Here is a 15498-nt window from a genome sequence, read left to right as displayed (position 1 = left end):
CATACCTGTCAATACAACAATATTTACTTGGGGAAATCTGGCTGGCAGGTATAAAATCATCCTTAGCGAACCCTACAGACCTTTGTGAAGAAATAGTGGGTAGCACAGAGGAGGGAGCAGGGAAATGTGCAAAGGCTTTTAGTCCAACTTCTTTACTTTTTATACCTGTCAAACTATCCCCTCTCTCCAGCCTTGCCAATGTTAAACCACGAACATTTCATATTTGTATGCTTCCACTGTACACAGACTAGCTCAGTCATAACCAAAATCTACCACATTTTAATGCTCTCTTCTGAAATGTTTCCACTATTTTTCTTCCAGATGAAAGAACATTTATTTATTAGTGCTTGTTCAAAGAAACAAGCAATTTCAGATGAGAAGGACATCAACTGGAAATAAATGGAGGCAAATTATTGCTATTTGATTTGCTGACCAGAAAGATTAAAATGGAAAGAGAGGGGTTCACTGAACAAGTGATTTTTATTTCAGTTGCAATGATGTCTAATCCTGATTAAATATGGCTCGAGGTAGGAATGGGAAAAGTAACTTAACTGTGATAGTCTGGAAGAAGGTTAAAAAGTACAAAGGAAAACTCCTTTCTTGGCTTTCCTTAAAAACTGTTCTGCCTTAACAGGCGCAATTTTGGAATACAACTTTATGTCAAATAAAGCTATTTCTGGCTTACATGCTTGTAATATTTGCACAGGAAAGTGGACTGTACTTTTAAAGGACAGAAACTAAAGTATAGAAGGAAATTTCTCCCCTTAAAGCAAAGCACCTTTCAGAAGGATAAATTAACTAAAAATTTCACTCCTGCCTATGCATTGTCTCCAGTTAAAGCAGTATCCAAGACCAAAGCAAAGTGAGGGAATCTATTTTGCTCTTTATTATTCACTCTTTTGGAAGGACAGGATGAAATACCTTCTTATATGTGCAGTGCTACCACACCACAGCATAGCTTCATAAGTCTCCATCCTGCAATCCAAACCACAGGTTTATGCACCCCAATATAGGCTCAGGAATTACAATGAAACTTTGAGAGAGTCAAATCAGACCCACTGAGAGAACATTTGGATAACTGGGACTGCTCATTCTTCTACATCTTGTATGAAATTTTTATCTTTCAGTGGGAATGAGAAAATATTTTTCAAAGAAGGAACAAACTGATTGTATACTCACATGAACAAAAAACAAAACACTGAATGAGGAAGCTAAGGCCAGTTGTAATAGCTGAAATATCTTCTTTTTTTTTTTTCCCTCAATAGGCCAGATGTCAGTTTTGAAAACATTTTGACTGTAAAGAAAGCATATTTAAATGGGAGAAAAAACCCTAACAAAAACAGCTGCAGTTGCATGAATTCTTAAAGACTGTGCAAAGAATTATCTGACAAGTAATTGCAGTGCTCAAGAGAAGAAAAGCTGGCATGGACTGCTCATAGAGGCTGAACTCTTTGTTTCCTCACGATGCACTTAAGTCATTTTCTGCAGTTTAGCACAGGCCTTCAGGTAGAGTGCAAAACATCACCTATCATTGTGACAACCAAAGATTTTAATGAATTTTTACAGCATCCAAACACTCTAGAAATTGAAGAAAGTTTGGTCATCCCCTAAGACACCTCCCAGATCTCTCTCTAAATGCTGCTGCCAGTAAAATATTTGCATATAAAAGGGCATGAGTGGAGAAGGGGGTGATACTGTCTCCTTTTGTATCATCCAGCAATGATACTTTCATTGTTAATTTTGTATTTCCTTAACATTAACATTATTCCTTATCTCCTGCACGGCCTGTTTAAAAAATAAGACACTTGATGCATATCTATCTGAGATAATATAAAACCAGCTACCAAGTTAAAGCTCTGGATATTTGCAGATATCAGTCTTTCACAACAAGCTCTCTGTTGTCCACCACACAGATCATGTTCCTTTGCTTCCCAGTAAAATCTCATCATAATTACCTTTATTACCTTTTGATAAACCAAATGGCATCATTAACAAAATGTAAAAAGTAGCTAAATATCTCATAATGCTCTTGTTGGTAGTTATATAGATTAAGGAACAGAAATGACAAAAACTTTGACATTTAGACCACTTTAAAGGTCTGGTGTCCATGGAAGTAAAATACAACTGAAGGTACAAGTATTCTATATATATTCTCTCTCTCTCACTCTCTCTCCCCCCCACCCCTTCAAACATATATATATATATATCTTTTGTATATCTTATATATTATTTTAAAGTTATACACATATATATTTTATTAATATTTGTTTATTTATGCATTATACGTACATCTATATGTATGTATGGAGGTATGTACATATGTGTATACGTATGTGTGCGTATGTATATATCCTTTTTTTTTTTTTTTTTTTTAATATATATGTATAAAAGCTTTCTTTAGCAATTCCTTTCTCAGGGATCTATATAACCAAGCAATCACTGTACGTTGACATGAAACTTAATTTTTTAGAGGTTATCTGGAACATGAAGTGTCCTTGGATGTTTCACTGAGTCATTGTGTGAAGTTTTCTGTAGGTTTTCAGCTTATATGGCAACTCTAGGCATTTATCCATTCCAAGGATGTTGACAAGGGGCACAAAAGAGTGGCCTCACCACAATCCAACCCGGGATTGTGCAGAGAGCATGTTATGTGATTCAGCATCGGGGGCACATTGCCCCAAGGTCACTCCTGTGACAGGCTGAGTGACTGATTTGGCCATCCACATTTGCCATTTCTTTGGTCGAATCCCCAGCCTGCAGATGCTCCCAGTAATGCAGCACTTTCACTGTTCTCTTTAAGAGGAACATTCCTTTTTAGCAGAGTGCCTCAGGCATCTTTCTCTGAGCTGTGTCCCTGTGCTCAGTGCAGGTCCATAGCAGTGCAAGGCACACACTCCACTGGCTCACCCCAGGCTTGGCCACCACTAACTTTTGCCCAGAGAGCTGAGGCAAAAACAAGGATCTTATGAGGTCTGAAGCAAATACGTGTCCAGTGACACACTTTCCCTGACAAGAAGAAAGAAAATTGTCACTTAAATTTTCTCTCCTTTGGCTTCTAAAGCAGCATCCATCCTGTTCAGTGAAACTGCTTTCAGCATCACCACACAGGGACAGCTATCACAGTCTCAGATTAGCACATGGCCCAAAATATTTGAGATTGTTTGCTTTTTCTGCAGATCAGTTTCTTAACACAGCTGTCATGACATTAATTTCTCATGATAACTTCAGGGAAAAGAAGTGACCACTAGCTGTGGGGCATCCTGAGCAACCTGCTGTAAATAAAAGTGAAAATAGCTTCCTGTCCACACATAAAACCTGGAGATTCCTTTCCAAAGATAGCATTTGACCCAGATTGTACTAGAGGCATTTTCACAAAATGTCAGCTGTCAGGAAGCCATCAGCTGAAAATCCCAGAGCGGAATCCATCATGCCCCAGCCCATTTGGAGGAGAGCTGTGAGTCCTCAGGCCTGACCCCATGTCCATTGCAGTGGCCTCTGCACAGATGCCTCCTGTCCACAGAAAATGCCCAACACAACAGAGCTGGAAATCTAAAGCAGCTAAATGCCATCACTCACAAGAATAATTAATCTCATAATCACCAGCTCAGCTGGCTGTAATTGTCAATATATTGTTTTATGAGCTTCCATTGGCAGGAAATGAATGATTTCTACCGCGCAAAACTGAAACAACTCCCTGGGTATGATACAGGGATTATTTATATAGAAAAGAATAAATCATAATGAAAGTGGCAGGAAATAAATAAAAGGGCAATTCTGATGGCTGAGTGTCTAGAGTTGAAATTTCTGTCTGAGGCAGGTTCAAGGGATTTTCTATATTACTTTAGTTATTCAACCCTAGCTCCAATTTTAATGGATACTGATTTCTGTTTTGTTCAGATATATTAAGTGTCAGGCCATTTGTGCCTTCAGAATGTAACTATATATCTAATTTGGTGGGGGAAAAAATAAAAGAATCTGGGAACTGCTGTAGTCTTCCAGTAAAATATACAGTTATGAAAAAAACATCTACTCATTCTGCACTGTCAAAGTGGCCCATTAGCTGCACCCCTCTGCCAGGGAGGTAGGTACAAAGCCAGAAGTAAAGCTAAATATGTTCAGGAAACAATATTTATCTGCCACTGAGCATGATATTCACTTGTCTTAGGCTATAGTGTAAGATGCAGCCAAAAATATGCATTCTGTCTTAACCGTCTGTTAAAACCAGGTGGGGCAGTTTTTTTATATCTTCCACAACCAATCCTCTCTCCAGGAGATATCTTCTGTTAATGGGCCATTGGTCTCACTGAATGACTGATAAAAATTACATCATCCCACTGTGAGACACTCCGCTCAGGGGGAGGAGCCAAGCATTCCTACATGGATATAATCTGATGTTTGGAACACCACAAGAAGCCTTATCCACTGAAGCCTTATCACTGAATTCAGGGAACAAGAGCTCCATAACAACCACTTGACCTTCAGAGGCAGGCCAAACCCTCTACAGGATCACTGCTTCAACAGAACTACAACCATCATTTCAACAGGACTGCTGCCACCACCCTGACCAACAGGGTGTCAGTTGTATCCTGACTCTGTCAGTGTTTTTGTATTACTGCATTCATTTTACATTTTCCTATTAAATTGTAGCTATGACTTGGGATCTCCCACTGGTTTGCTTTCAAACTAGCACCTCACTTTGAAAAAATTAAATAATCAGGTGAAGTGGCATGATGAAACAAGCTTCACCATAGGAGAAAAAATAAGATTTGAAGCTGAAACCTTCAAGAGTGCTGAATGAGGAAGCATCTCTGGAAGAGCAAAAATTTTACCATTTACTTTACCTCCTTTTACATCTCACAGATAAAAGTAACTGCACCATCACTTTCCATACAAGTTTTTTATTTTGATACAGTGTCCATTTTAGCAGATATAGTGAAAACAGAACACAACATGACTGGGGCACCAACTTGGCATGCCAGCTTTCCCCTAACCAACAGAACTGGCATTTATTTTTCTCTGACTTTCTCACATGCAAATAGATCTATTCAATATTTTGACAGGAAACTGTGAGTATATTTAATTCCTTTTTTCCCTTAATTTTTTTGCCTACCAAGCTCATTCCACAACTTTTTTAGTGTTGCATTAAGATGTCAATTTCATATTACCTCAGAGCAACTAGAGTTTATTCTGTGATTTTGAGTCACAACGGCCATTCAGTAGTTGGAAATCAAATGCCAAAACAGCTTCAAGGTTTGTCTCATAAAGGAGCAGCCTTCAGAAAATCAACTTACATGGGCCGATATACCTGTAGATGGGTCATGTACAGCTACTAGATAACTACAGATCAACTTAGGAAGTTCTGCAGGCTTCTTCCTCTCTGTACCTACTCTTGCACTGTCTCCAAGAGTCCACATGGATTTCACCAGAGGAAAGCAGGCTAAACCAAGAATTCAATCAGCAAAAGTGTTGTTGCATACACAAAAAATAATTTTTGTTGGTTTTACTTTAAACTGGTGAAAAAAGGTTTTACTACAAGTTAAAAAACACAATCAACAGCAAGGCAGAGACAACAGCCAGAAACCCAAAAAACTGTTTCCTGCCCTAGTAGAGCAACTGAAGACTAGGTTTCCTTTTGCCCTGTTTCTATGCAAATGTTGGAACTCATCTCCAGAAATACACAGTCCTAACCTACTACTCGTTCTTGAGGAGCAGCCATATGGTCTGGAAGGGAAAAAGCAGTCTGCATGGTGCATACTGCATAACTATTCAGAGATGTATGTGGTGGTTTGATGACTGGTACAGCCTGCCTGCTCTCCTCTGTTTTTATAATTAAAGCATGATTTTAAACTGTATAACATGAATTCATTCTCTTGTGTCCTCAGTTCCTCCTTATAGCCTTTCCCTCTTTTAAATTTAATATATTTTCCCTTTTCTTTTTCCGTCTACAGATAAGAACTGCAGCAATTCATTTCACAGCAATCCCTTCTTGCTGCTTTCCTAATACCCATGTGCATTAAAACCTCATCCATCATTGTTTTCAAAGAGTCAGCTTTTTAATCAGATCTGTATGTATATTGGTTTGAGCATGTGGCAGTTTAATTACCCTCTTGAATATGTGAAACACATCTTTGTCATATCTACTTATATCTGAAGAGAGCCATCCTATAACACTAATTAAAGAGGGATGATGACAATTTTTTCCATACTCAAATTATGTCCCATCTGTCTAGTCATCCTCCTGTTCACTCTCTGGATTAATTAAGGGTGGGGAAAGGTTGTTTCCCTGGAGTTTTGCCTAATGCAGGATGAAAAGTCTGTTTTAATGAAGAAACATACCAAATTCCTTTCTTTTAATCCCAGAGTAAAACACATAGCAGAGTAGAACAGTCCTTTGTTTTGCTGGACTGATTAGCTAGTTATATACTGCATGGCATCATGAGCCCAGTTTGTGCAAGTTTACTGAATCTAGTAGTTGGTCTGAAGGGAGATGCAGCAAGGCCAACAAGTCACAGCTAGATACTCTCCTCTGATACCTGGACCCACAGCTGAAACCAATTTCATGTTGGTATGATTGAAGGAGACCATAGTACCAAAGGGGTTCAGTGTGAAGGCACAGCAGCTTTTCAGCATTACCTGTTATCAGTGTGAGAGTATTTTGCCCATAACATTTTCTTTAGATATTTGAGACATCTACGTAAACTGCAAAATCTTCTCAGCTTGCTCAGTCAGAAAAGTTTCAAAGAATTTATTCTTATTAACAAGACTGGGTTTGCTTCTCCCTGAACGTACCTGCACAGATCCTGTTGTTCATTTCAATCAGACCTCCCAGAAGCCTAAGCCATTAATCCTCATGTAAACAGCAGCCAGAAAAGCTTTTAATGCAGGGAAGGATGAAAAGCCCTGAGGAGTCAGGACTGTGTATCAGAAAGGAAGGGATGCTACTTGTACTAGATGCTGTCATACTCCAACACAATCCTCAGAGGGTATGTGCCAGCTGATATCACATGCCAAAAAGGTGAAAAATGAGGCAGGAGAAGAGGTGTCAGCAAGGCCTGGGCTTCCCAAGCCCTCATTACACCGGCAGGTTGAGTGAATAATTTTGATCCACTCCTGCTTTAAAAGCTTTTCTACCACTTTTTCTTACTGCTGCTGGTGGTGGTGGTTTGGGGTTTTTTGGGTTTTGGCTTTTGGTCTGTTTGTTTTGGATTTTGGTTGTGTTTTTCTTCTTCCTTTAGCTGAGACTGATGCCAATGTCCTCCACTGATAAGAACGCACTGTCACCAGAGATTTTATTAGCTCAGAGTGCCACGGTGCTTTTACTACTGTGATTCTCCTCTTTATACAAGGCATTGCAAATATACTGTATGAAATTAATTTATAGAAATTACTACATGGTATTAATTTAGGGTCATCAATTGCATAGTCTATTCTGAACCTTTAGTTAGGCCAGGAGATAATAATGGCCATAAATTTGCATAAGACAGGGCTGCTAAATATTAAAACTGCTAAAAGAAATTTCTTCAATAGCCATCATATTTCATTGTCATTTTTCATATTCACTATATAAACCTAGTTTGAATTTCAATATTTCTTTATGCCTACTGTACATTTTTTCCTTTCTCCCCCCCGGCCTAATGCAAAGCTAAATGAGGTACTTCTGAATACTTCACTTTGTAGATTATCTGTCCCATGCTAATCCATTTTCCAAACTACATGGTAAAAAAATACAGCTCACCATACATAAAAGATTATTTACATTTATTTTTTTCTTGTAGAATGTTGAAGCTTTTCATTTTATAACTTGAAAATAAATGTTTTGGGTTTGAATTTAGATAAATTCAAACCATGCTAAATTAGACAGGTATCCTGTGGCAAGGTATTTCAGCAGTTGTTATGATATGAGATTAAAGAACATGTTTTACAATCTCAAAATTCCATTGTGGGGAGTTTTTTGACCTCAAATTATTAACAACACTGGACAACTATGATTACTGAGACATAGAAATAAAAAACTTCTGGTTTCCACTTTTTTCTTTTTATAGCTGTCACTATTGCATTCACACTATTGCGGTACTTTCAGCATTTTCTCCTCATTTAGAGCCCAATCAGTCAGCCCAACCAGCAACAGTCACTGCTTCTTCTCCCTATTTAATTTCTTATTTTATCTTTTTCTGGTCTTTCACACAATCTTTTACAAATCCTTACACTATTTTCCACTTAGACCAAACTGTCCTGGTAAGAAAATGAACTCTTCTTTTAGTGAAATTATAGAGGTTCTCTCACGCAGACATTCCACCTTCCTCCTGCATGAAAATCCTATGCAGAGCCAGAAAGAACTACAAAAAAACAAAATAAAAACATCAGGAGGTTGGTTTTTGTTTTTTTTTTTGCTTCTGTCAGCCAAGGGAGATTCTCCACATATTTAAAATAACACTTCCAGATGTCCTAAAATACTGCCTTTTCTGCTTGCACACGGTTTTGAGCCACTTGCACAGTAACTATTGCCTAAAATCTGGAATGCTCTTTTCTCCCACACAGCTCTGCAAGTAATCAGCATAAAGTTGCACACTTAGATTCATTTTAGAATTCTATAGGCACGTAGGGATTTTGCACCTGCCTCATACAGTAAGCACACATTCCTTAAGACATTAAAAAGTTCTGGCTACAAGAATACTTGAATTTAAGCAATAAATTGGTATTTGAGCCCTTAGACAAATATTCTTTCTCTAAGTATAGTGGGAAAAAAAGACCATTTACAATGCATCCTATTTCTAATATTTTTTTATACCTCCAACTCAGCTCTACAACATGAATGGTTGGGTAGCAAAAGAAGATGCTTTAAGAGATATGATGACAGAGTTTCTTCACCTTAGTCAAGTATAATCACAGGAAAATGTGCTAACAGAGTAGTATGAAAAAATGTGACTCTCTTCTCAGCACACAGAGGTTGAAATCTCATTCTCCCACTCCAGAAAAGTCTCAATAAAATCTTCCAATCCTGTTATTTCATCCTATTTGTCCACAAACTAGAAAATCTAGTCTTGTAGAAAGATACTAAGACATCTTATTTCCATACTATGTTAGTATGTTTCCTATAAGATTGCAATTTTAGCTCTCAATTTTTTCCCCTTGCCTCCTCTCTGATAAGATAGTTAATTGGTGATCCTTTTCCCCATTTTGGACATCTTACTAATTAGCTTTACAACTGCTGTTTGTATGTTACTTATAAGAACAATGTCATAGTAAAATCTGAGCCTTTGCTTTCAAAGCAATAGCAGCACATTCAGTACTAAAAAAAGAAATACAAGGAGGAGTGGTTTCACTTGCAAACTCTTTTAACCAGTCCATCAGAAGCATTTCCATGAATTTAATAAAAGTACCAATATTCAATATTCTGAACCTAATGTAATAAATGGTTATCATATTACCCAGCTTTAAAAATTGCTTTACATAATGTAATCACTTACTTGCTCTAATTGAATTTCACTTTACATCATTTAATAAATGAATGCTGATCATTTGACATAATTGAGTAAGTAGTTCAGCTCATTCTCTGTACTTCTTGCGTCAAAAATTATTTGCATCATCTTCCAGGAAGATACTGTGATATTTTAGAGTTAGGCTTCCTTTCTTCTCTCAGCTTCTTTATTACCCTGCGTAATTCCACCTTCTAGGAAGGAGGCTAACCTAGATGTACAAGCCGAATTTTTCAAGAAAATATGAAGTGTAACTCTACAATCTCCTACTACTCTGCACAGTGCACCTCTACAAAGGACTACAAAAGCCATAATTTCAATTAAAGAGTCTTTTTAACTGATTTAACAATATCCATATAAGATAGGCAGGGACTGAGTCTTCAATCACCTTCTAGCAAAGCCTAGATTTTCTACTTTGTGTTTGTGAGACAGAATTTAATTTTGAACTGAAAAGACAAGAGATTTGATGAAGAACAACTCATCATTCAGAAGCTGAATTATGTTCTACTCAGAGTTAAATCAAGCCATCATTCACAATAAAGGAAAAAGGGAAAAAATATAGAGTTCTTGGAAAAAAGTTAGAAAGAGGGAAAGACAGAAAGACAGTTGAGAAAAAGCTGCAATAATGTCTTATATTTCAGAAACAATTCTACTTTTCTGACTGTTGCTTTCTACAAACGATATCACAGTATAATCACCAGCTTCTGCATGGAATATATGGGATATATATGTATATCTATATAAAAATTCCGTAAAATAGTAATCACAGAATATATTTCCAGCTTTGCACTGGAGATCAGTTTTTCCCCTTCAAATCTAAAGCAACGCACTTCTCAGAAATGTTAACTGTAAGTCATCTGCTGCCTTCCTTTACAGCTGCTAATTTTTTTAGATTATGAAAAACAGCTGGTGATCCTTTTAGAATGAAGACTACAAAATGCATAGAATGCAATAGCACCCAAGGATTTATGCATCTTACAGTATAGAAACCAAGTGCGCTTGCTTAGAAATAGTACCATTTTTATTTCAAAAGAAGTTATTCCTGTCCAGAAGTAAGTATTCAGAATCAAACTGCCAAATATCAAAGGGACAATAAAGCTATTGTTTTGTCTTCTACTCTACTAACAATCATTTATAGCTAGATTATGTCTATCTCATGCATCCCCGCACTTATTACCAGGTTTAAGATGTGCTCTTCTACAGGGAAGAATATGCAAGGGAAAAAATAACTAATAAAAGCTATTTCATATATTTAATGTCCAGTTAATTAATTTAATATTTATATTTTCATTCTCTTAGTACAGTAAGAATAAAGGGACTCATGAATGACCTTAACTTTTAGCAGACAGGAGAATAGATGAAGATATCCACATCAGTAACTCTTTAATCACCTTGAAATTATTACTTTCTTCTTAGTGATGAAAAGTATGGGCATTCCCCTTTAAGAGACTAGCTCAGAAAGTGTAAAGTAAGTTGTAAGGTAAAAGATTTAAGAATAATAACCTCCTTAATGAAGGCAAATGGTAAAAAGGTTCTTTATCTACTCCACTCTTCCACTTTCCTTTCTCCAATAAACTCTTTCTCCCTGGGCCTATTGCTGTCACTTCATTGCATCTTTTTAATGTCATAACAGTAATTTGCATTACAAAGCATTTATGTGCCAGGGTACCACAAAGTCCCTATTGTGGCGCTAAACTAGACAAACTTCATTCATTGCCACACCCATCCCATGTCATTCCCTCTTTATTTAAGAACTACTCTGTCTAATGAATTAAATATTTTCCTTTTTCTAAAGCAGTACCTTAATTGTTTGAGGTAGGTTTGGAAGGAGGTGTCTGGATTTTGGTGGGATTTTTGCTTGGTTTGGGTTTGTTGTTTTGGTTTTTTTTTTCTATTGGAGGAGATTTGCAGTATATCTCATGTTTGTTGCTTCACATGGCTAATAATTAGCATTCAAGAACTGACCTAATGTTCTCTTGTTTTTTCTCTTTTCTGCTTGTGAAAATCAGCGTCTGGTGATTTAGGGCCTGAAATTTGCACTAAGTTACCTGAAGTTTTGTAAAAAACATAGGGCAATAGTGATTGAATTGATTATTACTTCAAGCACTAAAGGAATTGCCAGGTCCAGCACTTTTGGTGACCCAGGCCTTGTCCTTGTTTCCAGCCCAGTAAAACCATGTGGTGCAGTTGTAGGCCCTGGAGATCTCCTACACACACTTACCAAAGGCTAGAGCTGCTGGAGTGCCCATTCCCATTCCCAGCAGAAGGGCTCAGGACACTTTCCAAAGGGATACATACAAACAAGCACAGTCCAGCGCAGGTGGAGCAGAGCCTTTGCCAGCCCCTCTCTAAACACCAACAGCACTGACATAAACAAGCATATGTCTAACTTCCACATGCTAGGTTAGTCCCTTTCAGCACATGCAGGCTGGAGGGAGACTGACAGAAAACTAATAAGTGGATTTAGTAAGAAGGGCAGACATATCTTAGGGAAAAGCAGTGTATTTCTAGCATAATTCAAGCACACACTACTTTTTTTCCAAAAAATAATTGACTCCTTCCTTGCTCTGTCATGAAATAAATGAATGAATACAGACAGACTTCCTTGCTCTATTATTTGGGAATTCTTCCTGTGCAACTCCCAAGACTGCCTTACCTCCTGCTGCTCATCATGGTATTACTTACTCTGTTGCTGTCAAATCTATTTAGATTGTACCCTCATGCCACTTCAAAAACTGACATGGATTTTCATTGAAGAATAAGTTACTTAAACCAGCATTTTAGCAAGAAAAATAAATATTAAACTTTATCCAAAGGTCTTATAGAAAAACCAAAGCTTCCAACACAAGTTCGCACATTAATTGCTCTGCAAGATTCTAGTACAGTTAAGATGCAGTCCAAAAGCTCACGACCTCACAACAAGTTGCCCTGAGCCAGATACACCTTTTCTTACTGCTTCCTTCCCCTGCACTCACGTACAGTGGTTTTGTGTCTGCACAAGCTGAAGACTTGTCCCTAGAAGATTTTCACATAAACAATGCTTATTGAAAAATAACCTGTGGGAAAACTGATCCAAGATCATGACACTAAAGAAAAAAAAAATCCAACAGTGATCAATTAGTTTGATTCATTATTATTATTATTATTTATATAATTTTTAAAAATTTTCTTCCAATGCAACAACAAAGTAGTAAAAAGCCAAGGAAACATGTAGGAAAAGGTCCAGCAAAGCAGCTAGTACATATAGTACTGTGAGAAGACATACGAGTCCAGCATACTAAGTTCACGGAATGGCTGACGTCTCATGAGGATGCAATTGCTGACAGCAGCCAAGATCTCCAGGATGCTTAGCACAATACAAGACCAAAAAATGTAGAGCATAGAAAAACACAACTGGTCTTCCAGCTTCTTTAGACAGCCTTCCTCAGAAAGCTGCTCCACATGGCCTAAGTCTCCCCTGCAGAGGGAATGCTTCTCCTTACAGCAGCTTTCAGGGACACAAGTTGGATGATGCAGAGATGATGCCTTTAGCCAGTCTGTGTAGTTGTGGACCCCACAACAGTGCAGCTTCCTCTGTATCTCATCCACAGCACTGCTTCCAGGATCCTGAGAGCATGTCCAGTTGTGCTGGTGAACAAGGTAACTGATAGCACTTTCCAGCGGAGAAGCTGTCCTAACACAGTAGGAACGTGCCAGAGCTACTGAAGACATTTCTAAGCAAAGAAGGAGCAGCAGCAAGTACATCAAAGTCCCTTGCTGATTGCAGGAACTCTTAACAGAAATAGAGACAGCCAAAACTCCAGTAGGTAGCAATATAAGTGCAGTTACAAGAGCCAACCAACCAGGGAGAGACAAGTAAGCCTCCTGAAACAAATATCTGTAGTTCTTGAAAATCAGGATCACTGCAACTCCACCAAACATATGAGCTACAGCAGCACCCCAGAAGATGAAGCCTAAGAACCTCAGCACAGATTGAGCAAAGGACCTACGGTAAGCATCCTGATGGCACCACAAGGAAGCCAGAGCCATCACAGCCCTAACTCTCCTCATTCTGCTCACTCCAGCTAACCCTCCTCATCAGCATTTAAGAGGCTTCAACCCCACTTATCCAGGTGCAGCAGATGATATCTCCACCTAAAAACAATTTGCAAGAGAGCAACTCAGATAAGGCTCCTTAGGACAAAGACTGAGCCCTAAATCAGCTTGATCACATGCTGCTGCTGCTGCAGCTTGTTCAGCACAGCCTGCAGAAACCAAGAAGGTATGTGCCCAGCTTGCTGTGGAGGGTCCCTTACTCTGCTGTCATTGGAGACATCTGCACTTGAAGGAGGACAGCTGGAGGAAGGCTGCACTTCTTTCATGTGTGGAAGACCTAAATGCAGAGGAATAGTCAAAGTGGTAGCGAGCACTGCTTGCTCAGATTACTCGGACTGCCCAACTCTCCCCAGCAGTAGCCAGGATGGCAACACATGGGCAAGTCAGAGCCATCGACAAATGGCTCTGGTTGGAGCAGAGCTTAATGGCTCTGGTTTAAGCAGAGCTATTCAATAAGGAATCTCCACAGGTGATACTCACCTAGACTTATTATCCTCCTCAACACCTTTATCATTCATTCAGTGTTTTAAGGGCCATAATGATGTTAATAATATTCTGCCCTTTTTTACTCAGCAAGTCTTCTCTATAGATAGCTTCAATTACTCAAGACACCTGGATGAGAAATCCCAGCTATTTCACAATTTTACCCCTCAGCTTGCCTTGCCAGTGATCTGACTGACTGCTGTTATGACTGAATACAAGAGGCAGTAAGTGCTATATTAGTTTTTCCTTGTGTGTAAAGAAACTGAACTACACACCAGCTAAATCACTTCACAATAATAACAAAGGGAATTGATGCCACTTATCAGCATTATCAGAAGAATATTATTGCTCCAACTTGTGGTATGCATGAGCCATGCAGGATTGGAAACCCAAATAAATCTTGCCACAGGTGCCAGGAAGGCAGACCCCAAGCCCAGCAGTGATTCTGTAATTGTCCTGATGAAGTCCCTTAAGGTCTCTTTGGTTTCCCAAGACATAGAGCATGACTAATGCAACATACATACATAAGGGAGAATACAGAGATATGATCCTCATTTTCAGAAACATGAGCACCTGCAAACCTGACAGAAAATCAGAATAATTTGGTGCTCAGATCCCTGGAACCCTGTTAAAGTCTCAGCAAAACTGATGATCCCACATCTGTCAGACATTTTACAAGAACCTATTGCTGATATATACAGTATGCATACACAGATGTTGGGCGGATTCCCATCAAAATCTCTTTCTATATGCTGTACAAACAAGTTATTAAGGATAATTATTTTGGAATGAGATAAATTGCTTTTATTATTTTTAATCTTTTCATTAACAGTAATTAGCATGCAGTGATTAACTTGTTAAATCTTAACAAAATCCTTCTTTCAAAGATGCTCTTGAATGTTGTCTTCCTTCTCTGATGTCTGTGTCTGTCCTCTCTCCTGTTCCACCTGCTGCTACCCCCCAGCCCTCCTGCTGTGTTGGTTTTGCTGCCATTCACTTAGTCTCTTGAATGCTTTTTTCCCTGATTTCTGTCTTCTGCATCAAAGAGATGGGGAAGGGGGAAACAGAATTCCCCCTCACCTCTGTACACACATGGAAGCTACACTGATTTGTTTCCACAGTGCAGAAAAAAAAAATCAGAAAAGCGTGAGGAAACATTTCAGAAACACATCAGAAAATACTGTGAGGTGTACTACTGTTTTTTAGCTTGCAAGCTTTGTGAACAAAAGCATGTCAGACTGCCTCTTTTCCTTTCTGCCCTTTCCTGTGCCCATAAAGCTAAATGAGATATTAAGAAATGAGTTACAACATAACTTCCATTTAGCTTATTCTACATCTCTGTGTTCGTGGCAGAACAAATGGGCCAGAGATCATACCAGACCACCAGTACAATACGGAAATCAGAAGCACCAACACTAAACATTGACTGGGAGCCAGTACCCAG

The 15498-nt window shown here is 38.5% G+C and overlaps 1 protein-coding gene across 1 annotated transcript; it reads right to left on the bottom strand.

Moving 5' to 3' along the window:
• Positions 1-12701: 12701 nt before the first annotated feature.
• Positions 12702-13571, bottom strand: LOC102064021 (tetraspanin-3-like). The gene has a single exon (XM_005491487.3). The coding sequence runs from the start codon at positions 13524-13526 to the stop codon at positions 12711-12713; it is 816 nt and encodes a 271-aa protein (XP_005491544.3). The 5' UTR covers positions 13527-13571; the 3' UTR covers positions 12702-12710.
• Between the last annotated feature and the right edge of the window lie 1927 nt (positions 13572-15498).

The sequence above is a fragment of the Zonotrichia albicollis genome, chromosome Z, assembly GCF_047830755.1.
Source record: "Zonotrichia albicollis isolate bZonAlb1 chromosome Z, bZonAlb1.hap1, whole genome shotgun sequence".
NCBI lineage: Eukaryota > Metazoa > Chordata > Aves > Passeriformes > Passerellidae > Zonotrichia > Zonotrichia albicollis.
The sequence above is the reverse complement of the archived record's forward strand: the minus strand, read 5'-3'. Positions and strand labels throughout refer to the sequence as shown.